The 22240-nt window shown below is 41.8% G+C and overlaps 3 protein-coding genes across 3 annotated transcripts in view; 1 reads left to right on the top strand and 2 right to left on the bottom strand.

Annotated features, from left to right (window-relative positions):
- Positions 1–9736, bottom strand: part of pkn1a (protein kinase N1a) — a 45503-nt gene extending 35767 nt beyond the window's left edge. The window contains exon 1 of the mRNA XM_061067489.1: positions 9134–9736. Within this exon, the coding sequence (XP_060923472.1) occupies positions 9134–9154 (21 nt within the window). The 5' untranslated portion in view covers positions 9155–9736. The remainder of the gene's footprint in view (positions 1–9133) is intronic.
- A 2292-nt stretch (positions 9737–12028) lies between these two features.
- c2h19orf67 (chromosome 2 C19orf67 homolog) lies at positions 12029–16729 on the top strand. Its single transcript, XM_061084996.1, has 7 exons — positions 12029–12200; positions 12720–12936; positions 13414–13561; positions 14257–14357; positions 14906–15112; positions 15275–15421; positions 16603–16729. The coding sequence occupies exons 1-7, from the start codon at positions 12029–12031 to the stop codon at positions 16727–16729; spliced, it is 1119 nt and encodes a 372-aa protein (XP_060940979.1).
- A 2977-nt stretch (positions 16730–19706) lies between these two features.
- The window catches only part of prr36a (proline rich 36a), a 28446-nt gene continuing 25912 nt past the window's right edge, over positions 19707–22240 (bottom strand). Inside the window, exon 6 of the mRNA XM_061084071.1 lies at positions 19707–21409. Within this exon, the coding sequence (XP_060940054.1) occupies positions 20271–21409 (1139 nt within the window). The 3' untranslated portion in view covers positions 19707–20270. The remainder of the gene's footprint in view (positions 21410–22240) is intronic.

The raw sequence follows: 22240 nt of genomic DNA, 5'->3' as shown, positions 1-22240 counted from the left end.
TGGGGAGACTTTAATAACTCCCATAGCCTATTTATATCTTACCAGTTACACCCTCTGTGTATGACACACACAAAACCACACATGCAAACCTCACACACATCAACTTTCACAAAGAGTATCTGTACTGCTATGGAGGATCAAAAGCATGATAGGAAATATTTGGCTACTCGAGGCAGTTAATCCAAACATTAAAAAAACACAGATCCTTTCTTTCAAATCTAACTGTTTACCTTAGCAATCATGAAGTGACTTATTCATTATTTGTAGATTATGATAGCTGTGGTCTACAACATGAAAAAAATGTATTCTGTCTGTGAAGAGGTCTGTAGTCATAAATATTCAGAGATCACATTTTCTAGGGCTACATGACACCAATCGCTTGATGGAGGCAGGATTAAGTTTCAATTTAATAATTGAATCATAAAAGTGTGAAATCTTGTTTGGTTGTTGACTTAAAAGCAGACGTTTTTTTCCCTTCTGTTTATCCCCTGTAGAGGACAGCCCTTGTGGTCCAACTACACCCAAACAGGAAGACAAGAGGGAAGGCTGTGAAGGGGAGAGAAGGGGAGGAGGGGAAGGCAGAGGACAGAGGCAGCAGCTGGTGCATATAGCCTGGGCAGGAGGGAGGGAGAGATAGCGGGTGAGAGTAGACTGGAGGGAGCAAGATAATAGAAGGGCAACATGGTGGATCACTTAACACTCATGTCTGTTGCTGGTCCACTCCACAACCATCCAGAGCGAGTTTGGTCCGAGACTAGCAAATGTTTCTTTGGAGGTGTGGAGAGACTTCAGGAAGTAAGAGTCACTACACTATACGACACGACTAACGACAGGAGCGGTATCTGCTGTGGTACTACACAGTCTGGCAAGTGTTGTGTGAATGCAAACCTGCCTCTGACAAACTGTGAGACACTTGGAACTCAGCCTGGCAGAGAACTGCCCATCATCCATGGATAAAGACTGCTGGGCAACCTTTAAATCACTTGTCCCTGGTAACAAGATTTAGACCATGGTAACCACTTCCCTCACTTTCTGTGCGGTGATGTACTTCTGTTTCAGAAACCTCCTCTTCAGGCCTCTTCTTACGATCTTCTGTTTTATTGACAAAGGTACTGTCTTAATGATTTATAATACGCTACTCAAAATAGCAAATACAAAGAAGCAAAACAGACAGCATATAAAATATCCTCAAAGAAAACAGAGCTAACTCAACTTTACTGCCTATTGAACATTACTTTGAAAAGTCAAGATATTTCTTGTTTTTTTTTTTAAACATGTACACGTGTGTAGACAACCAGGGGAGTATAAACAGAATCCTGTGCATGTCCATATCCAGTTTTGAACTATATCTGCCCTTTGACAGTATTTTTTAAATATAATGTGGGGAAAAAACATTTGTGTATATTTGAAGACGACCCCTAATTACTCGGTTATAATTAATTAAGGAAACATAGAAGCTTTGTTAGTAGCTCTACATTTGTTGTGTGTTGCAACATTATGCTGACACACACAGACAGATGGCCGCCCACCTAGAACCCAATTCTGCCCAGGGTGTCTTCCTATTAAGGGGAGTTCTTTCTTGCCAATGTGGCCAAATGTTTGCTCATACGGAAAATCTGGGTCTCTAAGTAAATAATATGAAGAGCACAATCTAGACCTGCTATATAAGCCTTGATTGATTGGACAGTTGTGAGAAAGGGAGTGACACCCAATGTCTTTCTTTTTTCTTGGTTCCACTCTTAGCTAACTCTCCTTGCAAAAATTAGTTTAACCTGTCAGTTTAAAATCATTGAGGCCACACCCATCACTGACTTTAGAGGACAGAATTTGATTTGACAGAAAATTATTTGGAGGCCAGAATGTGGCACTGGGGAAACTCCTTCAATATTACATCATCTTTTATATTCAGATATTCACCCAAGACTGTAGAGAATCATTCAACAGTTTAGACTTTACTCACACATTTTTTTTATGTCAAAGACTACTTTAATGTCAAATGAAGACAAACATACTCAGTGGACCAAGAGCTCTCTTTGGTAAATTGACAGGGCAGATGGTTTAACCTAGCGCACCACAAGGGAAAAAACTATGTTCTGGCTTTGTAAAAAAAAACGTTTTAAATATAGAAATGATGGTTTACTACCTGTAAAATCAAAAGCTGTATGCCGAATAAAGGAAAACTTGCCAAGTGTGACGTGTGAGGGAGGGGAGTTTCATGAGAAAGGAGGAGCCTGATTGTCTAGTGAAGCTTGCAAATAGTAGCAATGTGAGCTTCATGCCTAGTTTATCCCACTTACTTAACTGATGTTGCTTTGTTCTTGAACTGTTTACCAGCTGACCCCCTGCTGTGGGGGAAATCACAATGCTTGAACCACCACAATGTGTGCAGAAGGATGAGAACATTTTACATTTCAGGAACGGCTTTAGAATCAAAAACACTGAAATATGTCTGAAAATGTCTCCAGTGAACATAACATAATAGTAACCACAGCGCTGATATTTCATCAGCTTCTGTAAACAAATATCTAGACCACATTTCCTCAAAGTGAGCACCCCTCCCAGAGATACAGCATAATGCTCTCTCTTCAACTAGTTTCAGTAAAAATGTGTTTGACCTTTTGATACAAGAACTAAGAGCATGTGACAGCTCAATGTATTACATGCACTATATTTTGAAGCAGACTAAACTGTTCTGTTTAATTGCTGGTGAAAACTGGGAGATTCGCCAGAGCATTGAATTAGTTCTTGCAACATGAATACTACACTACAAAGTCTAATTAAAACTAAAAGCAACAATCTCTATAATAAATTATTCGTCCTGTTTGTCTGATTTTACAGTTACAGAAAGGCTGTAACTCTATTTTTAGGGTCTTGTTCTCTGTTCCCCCAACACGCATTACAAGCTGTCAATGCAGTAATCCCCTGTAATTCCAGAGATAGTTAACCTGACTGAGTGGCTGTTTAAACAGCAGAGCATCACAGAGTGATGGAGCTGGGATCGATGCATGTGGCCTGGGGGCCCTGCCATAATGAGGAGGGGGGGTCAAGGTTCAAGGTAAGCTTAAGTGCAAGGCTGCTGGGGTTGATAAGGCCAGGGCCTGTTGAAAGAATGTGTGAGGATTTACTGGACTAAAAAGGGAGTAATGCCAAATGTGATGAAAAGCAGCAGATTGATTAAACACTTCTTTCCACATTCATGTTTTGTCAGAGTGACCCACCCTGTCCTACTTGCTCCTGTACATCTTCTCTCTGACCACTCCTACTTTTTCCAGCCCTCCCAAAAAGCTGGTAGGGTTCACTGGAGATCAGTGATAGGTGATGTCATGACAGTGTGTGCATTCACTGTGGTTGGCCTCTGAGTGTCTGTGTGTCAGGGGAGAGGGAGGGGTCCTACTAAAGCTGGAATGCAGGGGTACATCACTATGAGGTCATGAGAATGATGGGATGTTTGTGCAGAGGGAAGGCAAGCCATGAAAGAGATTCTTTTTTAAACTCTAAAAAAAACACGTGACTTCAGTTTACATGTAAAATTGAAAAGCTCAAACCCTCACCATCCTAAACCAACCTTAACCAACCCTATAACCACTGACCAAACTTGATTAAAGGGGCTTGGGTTATGGGTTGGTTGGGTTGGTTAGCGAGGGAGTGGTCACTAACATGTTCCAGCCAGAAAGAGGAAAATGAACTGACAGTGAACTGAATGTGATCTGGGCTGTTAGACAATACAAGCTATTGTACTGCTGCGGCCGTGCAGCCTCATCATCAACATAATGCCCTTTAGATCTCCCCTACCCTCCACCCTCAGACCCCAGCAAAGCCATGCCCACATCCGAACTGATTCTATCAGAGCAGCAACGATCAAACTACAGCAGCGCTTTTCAAATGGCCAGGCCACAGCAATGAGAAAATAAAATACTATGGGGAAATGTTTAAAAACTGCTGATTTATCACATATTATGGACAATCACTGGCCTAAACAAACATGTCATGGTTCTTCAGACAGGTGTTTGCTTGAACTACTTATCGCTAAAGTCACTACATGTTCAGAGATGTGGGAAAAGGGAATGTTAAACTGTCCATTCAAGGGCTGCAACTTTCTGCTGTCAAACATCAGAAAATTGTGAATACTGCCCGTCAGGGTCAAGGAAAATAATGTTGGGACTCAATGTAACTTCATCAAATGACTGGCTTTGTTCAAGAAACTGTTCAAGACCCAAAAACATGCAGCTTATTTTGATGTAAAAGAAGGCAAAGACCCAAACAACCCAATTTTTCCTCGAAAATAACTTTGAATTAACAGTAGCCTCAAGAATAAACTAATATCCTCTCATACAAATTAATTCAAATTTTAATTTCACTCATACAGTTATAGCCTATTTGTGGTTTTGGATGCCCCATAAAAGCAAGCCCTACAAATTTGAATGTCCCTGACTGACTGACTGACTGACTGGTAACACCAGTGGTTGGCTGGCTTTTTCCCACTGGCCCTTGTTCTTTCAAAGTGATGACCACATTACGGGGAGTAGGATTCCTTTTTGGTGGCCACTCTCATACTCTCAGCTCTAGTATCAGGCATGAGTAGACTCTGCCTCTCTGGCTGCATACCCATCACAGGAACATGAACAGCTGAAGTGGAAACTATTGGTGTTATGCTGCATTCCTCTTTGCATCGGAAGTAGGAGCTGGGAACTAGGATGGTTTTAGTTTTGTTAATTTTATGGGGTGGGGACAGTTTTCTCTGGCCAACTTAGCCACTGTTAGCATTAGCAATACCAGTTGATAACAATGCATTAAGATGTGTTTTGTGTATACAAAAACTGTAGCAACCAATCAGACACAAATGAGACAGAACTGCTAGAATCAGTATATTACATCAGCCTGCACCACTGCTGGTGTGTGTGGAGCAGCCATCTTGGATTTTAAAAGTGGGGTTGGTGAAGATTCTCTGACTTTCTGAGTCAGACTCTCATTCTTTTTTTTTTACAACGGAGAACGCAAGAAAAATCCACATTAAAATGTAACGCAACATTGTGCAGGGTTCAGATTGACTGACAGGGGAGAACACTCTACGGTGGGAAAAAAGTTTGACATTAATCTGTATATGTGAAATATTTTGGCAAACACCTTTCAAGCCTATACAAGGTTTTTTTTGTACTTTTCCTAATGCATGTATTCACAAACTGTGGGGCTACCGCTAGGTTCATTTTGCAGCGGTCCCTACAATAATCGTTCATTAATTGTAATCAAGGTAAACGTTTGAAATAATCGTGATATTGATATTAAAATCAAATCGCCCAGCCCTATACAACATTTTGGTCTCAATGGTTGGTCTTTAATGCAAGCATGACAGACTACAACTGTATTTTCTTCTTGATTCCTCTAGATTTTGTGTTGCAAATCATTTCTCTGATGCAAACAAAGCACACAGTCAGTTCAGCCAATATGAGGTTATGATCATATGTTACCTAAATATAGCATTATTCATGTGAGGGATATTATCACATGATAGGGAGAAAAGGAAGTCCTTTTAGACAACATTGCTTTATGAAACTGAGATGCCTACCAGAGAAATTAAAGAGAATATTAGCTCCTTTTCTCTCTCTCTGGTTCTTCAGCTGTTCCTTGATGCATTATTGTGGATTCTGTCTGCCTACATGGCCACAGGGCAGCGCTGAGAAAAGACTACTTTGTGTGCATAGCTTTCTCCTTACGTCATGGTAAGGCTTATGGGAAGTACTCCTATGCATTCCCTGGAGTGTCTGACTCTGGATGCATTTGTGCTTTTGCAAGCATGACAATTTGAACTCACGTACATTGTTAAATCAGCGGTGTGTGCCTTGGTTGTCTAGTATATTTTCCACTGAACTTAGAGTGCAAAACATGTTACACAAGCAAACAACCACTGCACAATCCTCCAGGAACTGTACCCTGACAACCCCGAAATTGTGACGACGACAACATGGAGACCCCATGTGGGAAAAAAACTGAAATATCAGAACTGCATTTAAGCACATCATATTTGTCTGCTGATCTTTTCAGTCTCTGCCTCACTTCTGTCCTAATTCAAAGTTAAAACTTTCAATCAATGACAAATCTCTCAAACTGGTGGAGGAGGCACATTAATGAGAAACAACCAAATGTGGCTATGTCTGTTTGGAATAGATTTTCCAACCCTTGTCACAGGCACAGAGCAAGCGTAAAGGCAGTTTTAAATTTGTTAGGTAACTAAGCCGTCTAGCCAGGGGGACATCAAGGCACCAAGGCTAGAATTAGACCCAGTTAAAGCAGCAAAATAACAAAGCACAAAGCTTTTAAAAGCAGTCAGATAACATGCTGCATTTAAACAGCATAATTAAACACAGACTGTGGTTCATTTTATTACTGACATGTGCTGGGGTCCATGATACATGACACAAGTTATAAACGAAAAAAACAAAATCAAAAGGAGTCAGTGGAGACATTGTGAAATATGTATGTGGAAAAGATACATGTTGAGTACATTTTTTTATAATAATTATTATGACTGCCAATTAGTTTTTTGATTAATTTTGTGGAATGTAGTGTCAGTTTGTTTGCTACAATTTACTAAAGCTCCTTTCCTTTACATTATTACTTGATTGTTTAGTTTGACCAACACACTAAAGCCCAAAGATGTCCAATTGAGAATGATATAAAACAGATAAAAGCCACTAATGCTTTAGAATTTTACGTGAAAATGACTTAAATTGTATGATTATCAAAACACATCCCTTTTAATATTTATACTACTAATCTAAAGTGAAGTCATTAATCCACCAACTAATTAATTCACCCTGAAAAGTAATATTTCACACAGGACAGAGGCTGTGAGCAGAGCGAATAACAAACACAGGGAAGGCATACTGCTCAACTGTGTAAATAGTGGTGTGCAGATTAAGTCACAGGTAAACTCTATGTCAACCCCATGTAAGTCCTGTGAGAAAAATAATTTTTATGTGCACCTAAAACAAAAATGAAACTACATAGCTTACTCATTTATAATGCAGCAGAGGAAACGGATAAATACAGGTGAGGACTGTCAAGTGTTCAGCCAGTATTTTGTGTTTTCAGATTCACACACAGGTTCTGAAAGTGGCATTTCATCCAACCATTATTCTTATCATGGTGATGATGACTACTCTTCTGAAGTCATTATAACCACTGTCCAAATCCTGCATTTACATGTGCACCTGCTCCTCACCTGGTTACTTCTTTTAACAGGACATATTTGATTACTGACTTGTCTGCCGTTTCACTACTATTCCTTGTCAGCTGAATGACATCACAGTTCCTAAATTGCCAACAGGTACGATTAGAGAACAAACAGATCAAACGCATTCACCTGCTTGACAGCACTAGCTCCTGCATCTCTGAGCTGTATGCGGCTCAACCTGAGTAACAGCTGATACACAACACAGGCTTGGACTGAAATGTCACAAGCTCCACTGGAACAATGGCTCAGCAAGTTTAAAAGCTATGCCTTTCATTATGCTCACCTGCCTCCCCATTGCCCTTCAAGTTCCCAGTTATGAGAATATGAAAATAACTGCATTTACTGCGGATGTTTTACTTGATAAGGTTACTCTAAGCTTAGTGACTCTTGAGAACAAAGCGATCAATTATCATAGATAATCTATAGCCTACATGCTACATCAGGAAATCCTCGGCCAATTCCCTGTAAGATGCAAAGTAGGAAGTCTTCCTCTTACTAAAGCTTTCATAAAGAAGCCAAAGGCAAATGGGAGTTGGGAATGTGGCCTGTATGGTGTGTTATTTCATAACAAACACCACTGTTGTGTGTTGCATGCACCCTGCATCTGCACACAAAACATGTAGAAGGCAGAAAGGTACAGTTAAAACCAAGGGACCCGCATCATGGAAAACACAAGACAATACAGTAAAACTGCAAGGTCACCGAGCCCGGCTGGAGCGCTGTGCACGAGCCCTCTCCACAACCAGAAAGAGTCCTACATTATTAACAAGGGACAAACTATCTGTTTCAATTCTACAGAGTGGTTGGTGGACCCTCACAGGAAGGCCCTGGGGCCACCAGAAAGTCCTTGAGAGGTTTGAGAGTCCCCCCCCCGAAGCTAGCTCCATTAATGCATGTCATTATACAGTTTTTTAATGGCTGTGCAGCCACGTCATCAACATAATGCCCTTTAGAGCTTCCTTACCCTCCAACCTCAGATCCCAGCAAAGCCATGCCCACATCCAGACTGATCCCATCAGAGCAGCAACGGCCCAACTACAGCAGCGCTTTTCAAATGGCCAGGTCACAGCATTACACAACTGTATTTCACTCATGAGAAATGTACAATACCAGGGGGAAATATTTGAGAACCCCTGCTCACAGGACAAAAGCATCACTGGCAAACGAACCAACATGACAATGCTCTTCTTATAGATGATTGTTTGAATGACATGTCACTAAAAGTACTTTTAATAAACATCTTTAGAGATTTATTTAGAACAATTTGAAAAAGAGAAATGGGAAAATTAAACTTTCCATCAATTTGTATTTCTACAGCAGTGGTTCACAATTTGAAGCTTGGGACCCTAAATCAATGTGATCTAGGAAATAAAGCTTGACCCATTTATTGGTTGACCGATATGTTTATCGGTTTATATTACAGAGAAAACGTTGCACTACAAAATTAAGCCTGTCGTGTGGTTTTGAGAAAGACATCTTTTTTATATATCTATTCAGTATAATACATTTCTTTACCCTCCATTATCTGTATCTGCATTGGCCCACCAAAAACGTATTGATCAGGTTTTACTTATAAAGAAAATAAAGTGTATTTTACAATTTGTTCCTCTAATTTGAGCTTTTAACATACTTGTTGCTTGTAACATACTAAAAACGTTTACCTCTTCAGTCAATAACAGCGAATGAACTGCTCACAACTAAAGCCATGTGATGAGGTCACAAACACATACTGCTTCATTAAAAGCCACAAAAAAAATGGTAACCACTGATTTAATATTTGTATTTTGGTTGAATATGATGTGGAGAACACTGTCCACCATGAAAGTCTGCAGGCCACTAGACAGGAAAGTTAAACACAGTTATAGATGCTGGTTTACAGGACATGCAACTCCATCCACTTACTTGTATGGAGTCGTTCGCCATCGTTGTCTGTGCTGCTCTGTTCACAGACAACCTGTGCACATGTAGGGTTCGTCCTTCAGGTCACCGGGCTGTCTCCTCTCCCAGGACAGTCAAATAAGATGGTGGTAGTGGTAAAGGAAGACGGCTATTGCTGAATGTTATCTTCACTTTATACAAACAGGCTGTATAGACACAAAGGCAAACAAGTCAAGAGGTAATCCGCATTGTTGGGTTGCCCGGCCGCGCCTGAACTGATCCTCCCAGCGTTTTCCAATGTGTGAAGTCCCCTCTTCCGTCACATTAAAAAGCCTTGTGTGTGTGTGGCTTTTTTTAAAAAACAAAGACGACTCTTCCGCTGCTGAGCTTCACACTCATTGTTCATCTTATTCCCTGGAGGTTCGTCATTCAACAGCTAGCAGCAGCAGCAGCAGCTCCATTAAAACACACGCTGCCGCAGCAGCAGCAGCAGCAGTAGCTCCTGCTCACACACACCACATGCAATAAAAGAGAGAGCCTTCCTCTTCTTCTTCTCCTTTTCCTTCTCCCGGTAACATCCGTGAAACACGCCTCAGTCTCTGTATCACATGCCACACACACACATACACACACACACACACACACACACACACACGGAGGAAGGAGAAGAATACGCCGCCTGTCAGTCCTCCAGCAGCCGCTCACACACTACCAATGACGGACAATAGCCAGCTCCTGTGTCCGCTCCAGGGTCCGCCGGCTCCACTCAGACGAGCTCCGGCCACATTGAGCTGAGTCGCCTCTTCGTCGGTGGTTTTCCGCTCAGCATCTCCTCACGTTCAAACTGCGGCCAACTGACGCCACGGGGGTACGCGCACCAGACCACTTGTACGACAGACACTGACGCGCGCCCCCGACGCTCTGGCAATGCCGCCCGGCCGCTCATTGGTCCGGGGCAAGGCGGCGGGGGCGCGCCCGGATGTGTCATGTGACCCGCATAAGCACAGGCGTGGTGAACTGTAACTTATAATGAACCAACTGTTGAATACACACATGTGAAGGCAGGGACAACAACACAGAGCCATGCTCACAGACACACAGTACTCACACAATATTTCAATGTTTAAGATGAGATGATATGAGATGAGATAATATGTGATAAGATAAGATATGATGTAATAAGATGAGATAATATGAGATAAAATGAGATAATATGAAATACTATGAAATACTATGAAATAAAATAAGATAAGATGAGATCAAATAAGATAAGATAAGATAAGATAAGATAAGATGAGATGAGATGAGATAAGATACGATAGGATGAGATAAGACATATGAATATGAGTACAAATATATACTTTTATTTAACATACTGGGCAGCAATGTTGATTTTAGTTATGGATATGGTTTTAATTCCATGCAAAGCCTAACTGTAGCTGTCTTATGACTTCTTTTATTTTTCTAAAAAAAATCCCTTTCAAGTACCATCTGAAGTTTTCACTTTTGTAGCTTCATCATTTCTACTAGACTTATAAAGACTCACTTGAATACCTTTAACTGCTGTAACATATTTTTAAAGATAATCCAGGTACAAAGCGTAGCTAAGTAAACCAATTAAATAGTGTGTTGAAGTGATTAAATGAATAAAAATAACAAAAGCTCCAAAGTACAACTGAGGCTGGACTCATCCAGACACACTCATAACAAGCCTGTGTTCTCATGTGTGGAGGTGAGAAGGTGAGAGAGGAAAACTCATCACAGGGAAAAGCAATGCCACGGTGGTGTGAGTGGGTAGATTTTATAGAGGAGGTGATCTGGATCACATTTGCATAGCTGATTTGCAAAATGAAAATTTGTCAGCAACAGGATGAGTAGGAAGACGGAACAGGGTGTAGCCCAAGTGCTCTGAGATACACACATACATAAAGCACATATCCTGTATACTGGCAAATCTGTAAATGTATCCACATGAATTGATTCAGTGTGTGGATGTGTTGACAGGGGAGAAATGATTTATAATTGGCTGACAAGATGCCCTTCTTCACATTTCCAAACAATCACCACTGTTGTAAAATAAATCTCAAGCTGTAAATGATGTTTTGTTGGGTTACTCATTTTATAAAGAAGCTGATTGATCAGTCTTGTCATCAACATGTTTCATATCATAATAATAGGATTTTTTTTATTTTTAAAGTAGTATTTTAGAGACTTGTTTTCATGTATTTCAGTCCACACGGACTTTATTACAGATGTACAAATTGTGGAAAACAACGTTACAGTTCTCCACAGAAATTATTTTACAATTGTGAGGTAAAATCCATCAAATATCTGCTTTAAAAATAACAAGTATTCAATTACTAAAATTGGTTGTCAATTATTTTCTGACACTTATCAATAAAAGGATGTTGAATTATTATTATTTTTTTGCTCCAACATTTTTTGTTTGTAACGTGAACGACGAAAAAAATAAAACTTTTATTTTGGTAATTCATTGTTTAGTCGCTGAGTCACCGGTCAGTGCGACGTGTTGTGTCGCAGTTACCGTTGAACTTCTGACCGCTCCTCCGCCAGAGAAGGTAAGTTAGCTTAACCGCTAGCTAAGCAGCTAGCTCAAGTTCGGTCATCTGTTAAAAAAACATAATAACCTTCACTCTGCTTGAGGTTGGATATTTAACTATGATGGGGATTCATTCGGTCAACACACCAAACACACGATACGTGTCCTGTCTCCATATGAAGGTTATTTCTCCGCTGTGACTCAGGTGTATGTTAGCATCGGCTAGCATTTTTGGAAATTAGCTAACAGCTTCGGATCAGCTAGCAGGGACTCTAACCGCCCAACAACCGTTAATGTGGCGTCTTGTTGTTTTTCAACAGATTGTCGTGTAAGTGCGGACTTAGGCTAGAGCTGAAAACATGACAGGTGTCAAGGGTCGAGTCGAGTTCCAGCTGGAAAACTCCCCTCCGGAGCATGAAGTGTTCGGGGAGCACCCGCAGGAGGACGTGAGCCCGGCCGAGGGGCCGTCAGAGTCCGGGGAGGACGAGTCCAACACCGGCCAGAGAGGTCGAGTAACGTCTGCTAAAGACGGTGGGTTCATGCGTGTCAGAGCCTACACATCTTTAAGTGTTCAGAATCATGTTTATTGGCCAAGTAAGATGGCACAAACTTGGTAAAGTGGCTCTCAGTGTGCTACACAAAATATACATATTACAAAACAAAACAGTACAATACGAACAGTCCCAAAAACAATACAAAATACAAACAGTGCGACAGTCTAAGAAAAAAAAAGTGCAGGTATAACACGTATGTGAATTACGGTTATACAGTGAAGTGAAATAAGATAACCATAATTAAATATGATTATAATATATATTATATATAATATAATATAATTCCGGGAGGAACTGTACAGTGTTTATTATAAAGATCCAGGGTTATTGCACAGTGTCAGTGGGTTGGCTGTTCAGAAGTGAGACAGAGAGGGAAGAAACTGTTTTTGATTAAAACAGACAAATAAGGCACGGCCTCTTAGAGGGGCTCGGTGCTGTTTGTATTTTTAAAGGATCCACTTTTCTCTTGTTAACATTAATATTGAATGCGTCTCAGCGCCGGAGGATGACGTTGATGATGCGGGTGATGCAGCTGCACCGCTGTTGGTACTGGCTGACATCGCTCTGGCGCCACCGCGCTGTGAGCTTCGGTCCAGCATCTGGGACAGAGAGGCCTGCAGCTTTCAGACGGTCGGATTCCAGGAGACAATTGTCCAGTCCATGCGGCTGCAGCTCCACTTCCTCCTGAGCCAAGCAGATGACTTGATGAATGGGTGAGTGAGGGACTCAGGTGACCACAATTCACTGGCTTTATCTATTTGACTTAAATCTCTGCCTGCTTCTTCCACCGTAAGACTATCTCCCAAAAATCACATCTCATATCACCTCACCCTGAGCACTGTACTGCACTGTACTACGTTTTCAGCCAGTGCTCCCTCCATTGTATTCAATTAATGCAAATTTCTGCTGCCTGGCTTATCACTTGAAAAGACATGACCACATCAACCACATGCTTCTTTTAAATTCCTTCTTTAAAGGTTTTTTAAAATGGTTGACATTGGCCGATCTCTTTTCTCTATGGAAGTTACATGGTTTTATTCCCATTGTATCTGTCTGGGATTGTTTGTTTCTCGTAAAGCCCTTTGTAACATTGTTAAGTAAAGTGCGATATAAATCAAATGCATTGTTTGATTTATTTATTAATGTATCTGCTGTATAAGGATTGACATTTTGTTGTTGTGTTCTGACAGGCAGGATGATCGAGAGAGGAAGGTTCGTGCTGCTGTCGTACCAGACTTCCTGTTCACCTGTCAGCCTTATTTTAGTTACGTGGAAGACACAGCTCGGACAAGCCTGATGTCCGAGCACACCCCTCGGATCCATGAAATCTACACACAGGTAAATGCTTCCTTTTCTCCCCTGTAGGATGAAGCCGTTTTAGATAGCTTTGATTTAATTTAGCTCAGCTAGCAGCTTTTGTATCAAGAGGATGTTGAACTAGTGCTTTGCATTAATCATTCCGTGTCTGGTTTTGCACTTTTATAATTTGTTTTATTTTGGAACGACTTGGCTTCTCATCAAGTTGTTGTACAAAGTTCCGTAATATTTTTGCAGAGCTTTTCTATGTAATGTAGAGCTTTGCACTATAAATATTCGGACACTGTGTTGACCGACTAATGTATTTCCCATATTTTAGTTTTCTGTATTTGCCAGTGGAGAAAAATGCTGTCAAGTAGATTGACAGATGTTTTGTTCCTTGAATTTCAACTACACATATGTCAAATGAGTCACATCCAGCTTCATTTGAATGCTCACACTGTACGCCTTACTTTGATTAAAAGAAACAGATGCTCTCTCAAACATTAAAGACTGGAATCCTGGTAACGTAGAAATTACAATTGGGTGTATGAAACCATTAACCATAAAAAACTTTATTATAAAAGGCTAAAGCAATTTACTTGACAGATCACAGAGAATATTCACTATAACAGACATATTAGCAAACGACAGGTTTAACTGCTACAACTTGACTCTAAACTTCTACTCTGTGTGTGTGTGTGTGTGTGTGTGTGTGTTTGCTTGCGTCTGTGCAGCTGTTGGGGTTCTCTGAGCAGCTGTGTGACAAACTGGAACATCTGGTGTTAACTCACGCCAGACAGGGTCTCCTCTCTGTGGATGAATCTGACCCTGGCAGGTACAAACACACACACAGGGACAAGATCTAGAATTTATGAAATCTTAATATATATATATATATACACACTTTTCTTCTGGAAGATTATTGTCATTCTTATCCTTTAATAAGTAGTGTCTGTCCAGGTATCTTGGTCCTCAAGGTACATCAAAGTACAGTTGTGTTTAATGATTTTTGTCCATGCAAATATATATGGTATAATAAAACCTCCAATTTATGAGGGCAGGTATATTTTGTGTATAGTTTAGAAATATTTGACTTTGTACATTTGCATACCTCCAGTCATTCAAATTCTAGTTAAAAAAGTAGTGCTTCAAATAACACAAGCCTGTAATCATCTTTGCAGGGCCCACATTATCAACACAACAAATAAAACCAATACATTCACAACTCTTACAGATTGTAGAAAGTATAAATGTATTCAGCTATAAATGTTTAACCTATTTGTGACTTTCACTACTGTAACCGTCTCATTTCCCAGCAGGGATCAGTCTGTTTTCATTTATTTTACCTTCTAACTCTCCAAACTCTCCTGTCTGTGGTCCCAGCTTGTCTCACTTCTGCATCGGTCGGGCTCAGCTTGGCCGACTGAGGCTGACTGCGTTCCGCTACGTCTTACCTACTCCGTACATCCCCCACGTTGACACGGGCTTGTACAAAAGGATGCGGTGGAACGTTGAGACACTCCCAGACAAATCCCAGAAGGCAGATGAGAATCAGGGTGGAGGGAGCGAGGAGAGAGCAGAGATCGAGTAGTGAGTTTCTCCGTCTTTTATTTCCCATGTCCCTTCAGTTCTCACTCGGTCGCTCACTGATGAGAATTCTTCTTTTAAAAACCTTCTGCTATGACGACACGACGTTCATTGATCTCTAATTGTCAGCTTATTTCCTTACTGTTGTGTTTGTGTCCCTGTTAGTTACTTCCTGTGCTATGAGGATAATCATGCACAGGCAGAGGCTGGTGAAGAGAGCCAAGGTGACGTGGTGAGGATGTGGTCCATCGGTCGTTGGGTGCAGCTGAACGCAGTCCCTGACGAAGAGGACGAAGAGGACAGCGAGGAATGGTATACTCGTAAACATGCTTCCTTTTAAACTGAGAGTTGTTCTCCTAAAGCTTGGCACAGACCACAGGGATTATGGGCCCATTTAACCCTGATTCTGACATCCTGAGAATTGAAGGAGAAATGTGGTCTGGAACCTGTGTTGATACTGATGTTCGGCCCAGATGATGTGAGGGCTTACAGAGCCACTCTTTAACCTGCCAGACTACCTGCAGAATGATCAGCGCCGCCCCAATTTTACATTCTACTTATCAACCATAGTTGATATTTAAGATTTAAAATCAGGATGATTATGTCAGTTCTTTCCGAGCAGAACCACACCAGCCAATGAGAGAGATAGGGGCAGACAAGGCTGCCAAGCAACAGTAAACAATCTGAGGCTAATGCCAGTTAATCTGCTACCATTGACAGATATTATAACTGACAATAATATCTTGTCAAGTTGTTGACCGCGTCCTCGACCATTTTGTCATCCAGACTCACCCTCTGCTTTTGCTTATCAACATTGCATGGCGTGTCACTCCACGCCACTCTTCCATTTGTTTAAATCTGCTCCCCCATGAGGTCACATGAGATGTAAGATGTCGTGTCGCTGCCTGTGACGCAATAATCGTAATAATATCCTGTACTGTGTGATGCACTGTTATTTTCTAATCTTGTAGCAAGCGCAAAAAACCTACTGGACGGATTAACATGAAACTCGGTGGAAGAATGTGGTATGTGTGTCAAGAAAAAAACCCATTAAATGTTGGTGCAGATCCACATCAGGGGCGAATCCAGTTTGTAACTTTCCTTAACTTTACAAGACAGGGCGTTTCTGAACACTTTTACTTTTGTGATGGATCTTGATGAAAAACCAGGCACATTTTGGGAACAGATATCTGGGAACGTGTAGAACTTGCTGCAGCTTGATTGAATCTAGGGGGACCCGGCTTTGGCGTTGGTATGCGCTCTATTGAGCGCCATTCTAGGGGTTTTTAGGTTTATAAAAACTCCTGTTGTCTGAACTTAAATACTTGTATTATATATATATAGATCTGTTATGTATGATATGTATTGCTAATTGCTACAAAAGAAAGTCCATCACATTCAGGATCCTCATTAATATCTATGACACAGCTTCTCTAAATGAAAACAAACTCGATTTGTTGTCTGACATTTGTTTGTATGTGTTCATGTGACAGGATCCCATGTGAGCGTCCTCAGGCCGACTACCACAGGCAGTTGTTCCTGGGCAGTAGGGAGCCGTCCAGCTGCAATGCCTCAGAGCTCCTGCATCAGCTGCTCTTGTCACAGCAGACCGTACTGTGACCCTCTGCTCTCTAGGAGGGTGTGTGCAGATTGTTTTATGCTGTGCACTTTGTGTGAGGTTCTTCTGCACAATGTTTTTGTCACTATAATCTGTTCAGTGTGTTCTTGTAACCTTAACAAATATTTTCGTAGTTTTAAAAGTATTCTACGTTTTAAGTGTTCACACTTTTAAGAGTATTTTGTTGTGTTTTAAATAAATACAATATCTTGTATTTTCATTAAAAAAAACATTTTATTTACATGAAAAGTTGCCTTGAAATAATTACACACAATCACAGGTTTCTGTTGTTCAGAAAATCAGAGACAATAAGGAATTTCTTTACACTTTAAAACGAGCTGCCATGATTTGGGCCCCACAAGTGAGAAAGCCCAGTTAACTCCATCAGGTTCATCATCATAGTCATTTAAATTAGTACACATGAGCCTCATTTCATGTTTAATAAATTAATATCCCAAATGTCAGATTCAACACCTTACACTGAGTAATAAATGACAGTGTTTTCCCCAGAATTCAGCCTGCTGTGTTCAGTTTGACCTTACAACCATTCAGCTCATCAGTTCTAAAGAGGACATAAAAAAAGCCATTTTACTTCGAACAAAGAATAAAATCTACCATTTACAACCAACATCATTCATTCTCTAATTCATTACAAATCTATATCTGACTCTTAAAGGGCTTCTATACTTCTAAATCTCTCAAGTACAAAAGTAAAGTGGAGTTTCCCTTCATTACAGTGATAAGTCTTTAAACAATATACACAAAACTACTCGGGCATGTTTGCGTGAGCACATTTCATAAAAGTCCAGCTTTGTCAAAAAATACAGTGAGCGTAATGTTGCCCTGCATGGAGGAACAGGACAGCAGTTTTTATAGCTTCTTCACAAGCTTCCATAAAGAGACTGGACAAACTAGCGTGCAACGGTCAGGGGAATCTTCTTCACAGTGAAAAAAACAAACGGGTAAGAATCTGTCTGTTGAGTCATCAAAGATTAAACACTGGCTTCCGAGTCTTCTCCGTTTTTCACTTCAGCTGATAAACAATTCAGCCTCTATACGGTTTAACACCGGAGGGCAAGTCAGCAAGTCAGGAAGTGACTGAATACAAAACATGGATGAGACATGGGGGGAAAATAAATGTCAAATTTTCTGACACCAGTCGCTTGTAGTCTCCAAATTTTAGAGCCCTTCGGTCACATCTAAATCTGTGTTGGGAAATTTGGCTTTAAAGAATTCCCCAGTCTTTAAACCAGTGACCTGAGCCTGTCTTCACCACTGACTGACCAACACACAGACTGACGACGCCGTACAGCACAGATAAGAACATTAACAACCAGTGAGAGACACACACACACACACACAACCGTACTGTAGCTCATCACAGAGTCAAAATTGATACACAAATAATACACGGAATAACCTGATACCAAACCCTTCTCCTCCTCCTGATATGACACATTGCGGTGACCCCTGACCCTCACAGAAGTGTTGGTTCAAACCTAGAGTCTTGTTTAAAGTCTGTGTCCGATAGAATTACAGACTATCATCTGTCCGCTGCCTGTGACTGAAGAAGCATCATCTGTCATGCGGGCGTGAGAATCTAAGGAAGACTACACCTGTGGAAAAAAGTTAACGTGCGGCTGCAGAACAGTGACGTCCACCAGAGGAGAAATAACCTTCAGCAGTATTAATCTCAATCACGTGCTCGTGGACTCCAACCTCAGCAGTGCCTGACTCCAGTGTGTCACAGGCTGATGACCTTCAGCAGGGGGAGGATTCTGATTTCCTCGACCTCCAACAGAAAGATGACGACAGGGACTTAGTTTCTGGGCCCCGATCATCAACATATTTGAACCAGTAAACATTATAAGACTTGAGGAGTTGGAATAAGTGCAACTTCGTGTCAATCTGTGAGCATCATCAGATCAGATCTGTTTTAGCAATATTCAGTGGTAAGAAATCTCCAGTGTATTCCCACTTTTAAATAACATGATAGGAACAGCTCTGGCTTCAGTTAAACAAGCTACAACCAGTGTGTTTACCTTCGACTTAATGGAGCCATTTTGGCATCATCGGGGTGAGTGCGTGTGACCAACCATGGCACAAGGTTTTGGCATTAAGCAAAGTGTCCAGTTACACCGATTGGAGTGATGCATCATGGGACTCTTGTCAATAATCACATGGTTTCAGGTGTGTGTGGGTTGAGACGTAATTTCAGTGTGTTTGTTTCCGTGGTGTCGGATAACGAGTGTGAGGTAAGAGAAGAGCTGAGTTTCAGTGAGGTGTTAATTTCCACGGTAGATCAGAAACAGGTTGCCTTTATCATACCTTCATTTGGAGAATGTTTGATCCCTTTTTTCCTTAACAAAATATGTATTAACCACTCAATGCATCAGTGTTAGATTAAATAAATATTTGAGAAGAATAAGTATTTGAGCATATGAATATAACCAAATATTCAACACTTAATGCTTTGGATAAGCTTCTGTTTGTTTTCAAGTTGTAGAGAAGAACTTAAAACAGCATCTAGAGCTTCACAATGGTTCAAAAAGATGCAAAAATGACTTATTCTGCTTTTGAAATCTTCAAACTAACCATTTACTTTGTTGGGGCTGGTAACTAGTTACCATCACCGGAGAGTCTTATGATGATGAAGTCCCCCACGGGTTTTTTTTGCATCAATAAACAGGTCACATACTTGTAAGAAACAGTCAGTTGTTCAGCAGTAGCACCAAGAATTAGCATCTGTGAAAAATGTGCTTGTTCTTCCAGTTAGAAAATCCCTGTGTCTCTCAGGTGAATCCTCAGCTGGTGCTCTCTCTTGCCTAATGAGTTTTTGATCTCCTGTATACAGGCTGTGACCACTTCAACTGCAAGTGATGCATCGGCCTCAGGTTGCTCCACCATAACACTTTATAAAGCCTTAAAAAAGGTAAAGGAATTCAGTAGTTTAAGGGGGGGGGGGGGGGGGGGGGGGCAAAGCACTTATCGGGAAAGCCTGAAATATATACATCTATTTTGCTGCTCTTTAATCTTGATAATTCTTTCTCGACCACTTAAAGATTTGGTTGAGACCCACTGATCCACAGCACCACAGGTTTACAGATCTACAGGACTGGGCAGTATTTGATCCTTCCCTAAATTTTTTTTGTAAATTGCGAAAACAATTATTGATTTGTCTCATGTGGTTATTTTTCTAAAATACTTTCCAATGAGATTTGCGACCTTCATTACAATACGATGGTCATCTAAGTGATGTAGTCTATCTTCTTTTAACAGGTGATGTAATTTGTTCTGGGAATTAGTTTTTCCCAGTGCAAACATTTACTTCATCTTTTACAGCTGTTCTCAGAACTCATTTGCTTAATTGTGTGTATGGTAACAATTAAGGGAGATAAAGTGGGCTGAGAAAACATGTGTATCACCCTGTTTATGTGTGCGAGTAGAAAGCTAGTGTGTCATCATCCCTGTGTGTGTGTGTGTGTGTGTGTGTGTGTTATCGATGTGTAACAGTAGCGGAGAGTTAAATCACACACTCGCTCCTCAGTGATGCGTCTCCAGCTCGACCACTGTCCACTCCCCCTGTGGCGAGCTTCCAGTCGCCTCTGGAGAGAAACTACTGACGGAGGTGACGGTGGCAGAGGGAGGGGTGAGGGGGGGCAGCAGGGTGGGCCACAGGCTGCTCTCCAGGGGGCTCAGGGTGCCTCCTGCACACCCCGCCATCCGCAGCAAGGACGAGCAGCCGTCTCCGTTCAGCAGCAGGGTCTGATTGATCAGCTGCTGGACTATGTCCACTTTCTTGCCCCAGTCCAGGTCCAGGGGTGCAGGTCGCTCCGGGGACTCGGGGGGGCAAGGGGAGGAGCTGTCATCATCCTGGGAGGGAGGGCTGGGTGTCTCGGGGGCTTCTGGGTGGTTGTTGGTTGATGGCAAAGAGTCTTGATGTTTTTCTGTATCTGAAATCACTCTTTCAAAGTCGCTGACTATCTTTAAATTTGTCGTCTCTTTCTTGGGCTTCTTCTCTTTAGAGGGATTCAGCTGGTTTATTCCCTCTTCTTCATCTTCATCCTCCTCTTCATCACTGTTCTCAAGAGCCTCATAGATGGTGCAGAGCCCAGAGGAGGGGGACAGCAGCACGGTCTGACCTGGACTCGACTGTTGCAGCTCTTGTTGCCACTGCATGATCTGCTGCCTCTGCTTCAGCTCCTGTTGTTGCTCCTGCAGTTGCAATTCCAAGTCTCTCCTCTGCTTCAGCTCCTCCTCTTCCCTCTTCGTCATCTCGGCCTGCTCTCTCGTCTTCCTCTCCTCATCTTTTTTCAACTTCATCTCCTCCTCTGCCTGCTCCCTTTTCTTCTCCTGCTCTTTATTCCTTTTGATTTCTTCCTCTGCCTCGTCCTTCTTCCTCCTCAGCTCCTCCTCCTCCCTCCTCTTCCTCTCCTGCTCGGCCTCCTCCAGCGGCATGTTCTGCTGCTCCCTGCGCTGCTGCATCTCCAGCAGGTGTCTCTGGTGTTGCTCCAGCCTGCGGAGCTGCGGGCTCAGCGCCTGCTGCCGGAGACTCCTCGGCGGGAGGTCGGCACAGGTGAGCTTTGGCGAGGCGGCGGCGGCGGCGCAGAGAGGCTTGACCATGTCGCAGTAGGTTCTGGGGTACGCTGCGTGCTCGCGGCGGTGCGGTAGTGCAGTGAAGCCTGTGTGTGAGAGGAAGTGGGAAGGAAGATTACAGAAAGTGTGATGTTGTAAAAAACAGAAGTGACAAGCAGCAGGACAGTGACAGCAGTGCAGTGAGTACAAGCAGAAGGGTGTAAGAGGTAAGGGTGCAGAACAGTAGAAGCATTGTGAAGGCAATCACAGAGGTGTGACAGTGGAATACAGCACCAAACGGACCCGCCGTTAACTGTAGCTTTGTACTTTCAACAAGTGACAGTGGGATATTGTTTGCAAGCTGTGCAGCAGCAGCAGTAAACATTCATAGCATTGGAGTAACCAGAAAGTAGTGACCCATGGGGAGGTGACTGGGGGCGGTGACCGAGGTCAGGCTTGGGAGATTTGTGCAGAGAGCAACTATGCGTATTTAACAAGTTTTTTTTTTCCCCTCTTGATTTTATTTTATGTGCAAAAAACAAAAGCAGCCAACTTCCTGTATATGCAAACACTATCAACTATGGTGAGAAAAACTCGTCACCCGTGAATGGAGGTTATGGTTAGTCATCCAGTGATACATGCAGAAGCTCCCCATGCATTTATAGACATCCAGCATCGCAGGAAAACTGAAATTAAAGCTCGACTTTAGAAGGAATTAAGTCACAGCCAGACGTTTTATTCTAACTTAATCTAATTTGATGACCCTGAACAAACCAACCCATAGTAATGAGATGAAAAAAAGAAAAGTCATAATGCAACTGTGACATGCGCAAGCTAACAGTAATACGTCAATGTGGAACAATGCAGCAAGAATGCTTGAGAGAAAAAATAAAGTCAGGAGAGAGAATCTAAATCAGCAACACACCCAGTCAACTGGA

The sequence above is a fragment of the Limanda limanda genome, chromosome 2 (assembly GCF_963576545.1).
Source record: "Limanda limanda chromosome 2, fLimLim1.1, whole genome shotgun sequence".
NCBI lineage: Eukaryota > Metazoa > Chordata > Actinopteri > Pleuronectiformes > Pleuronectidae > Limanda > Limanda limanda.
The sequence above is the reverse complement of the archived record's forward strand: the minus strand, read 5'-3'. Positions and strand labels throughout refer to the sequence as shown.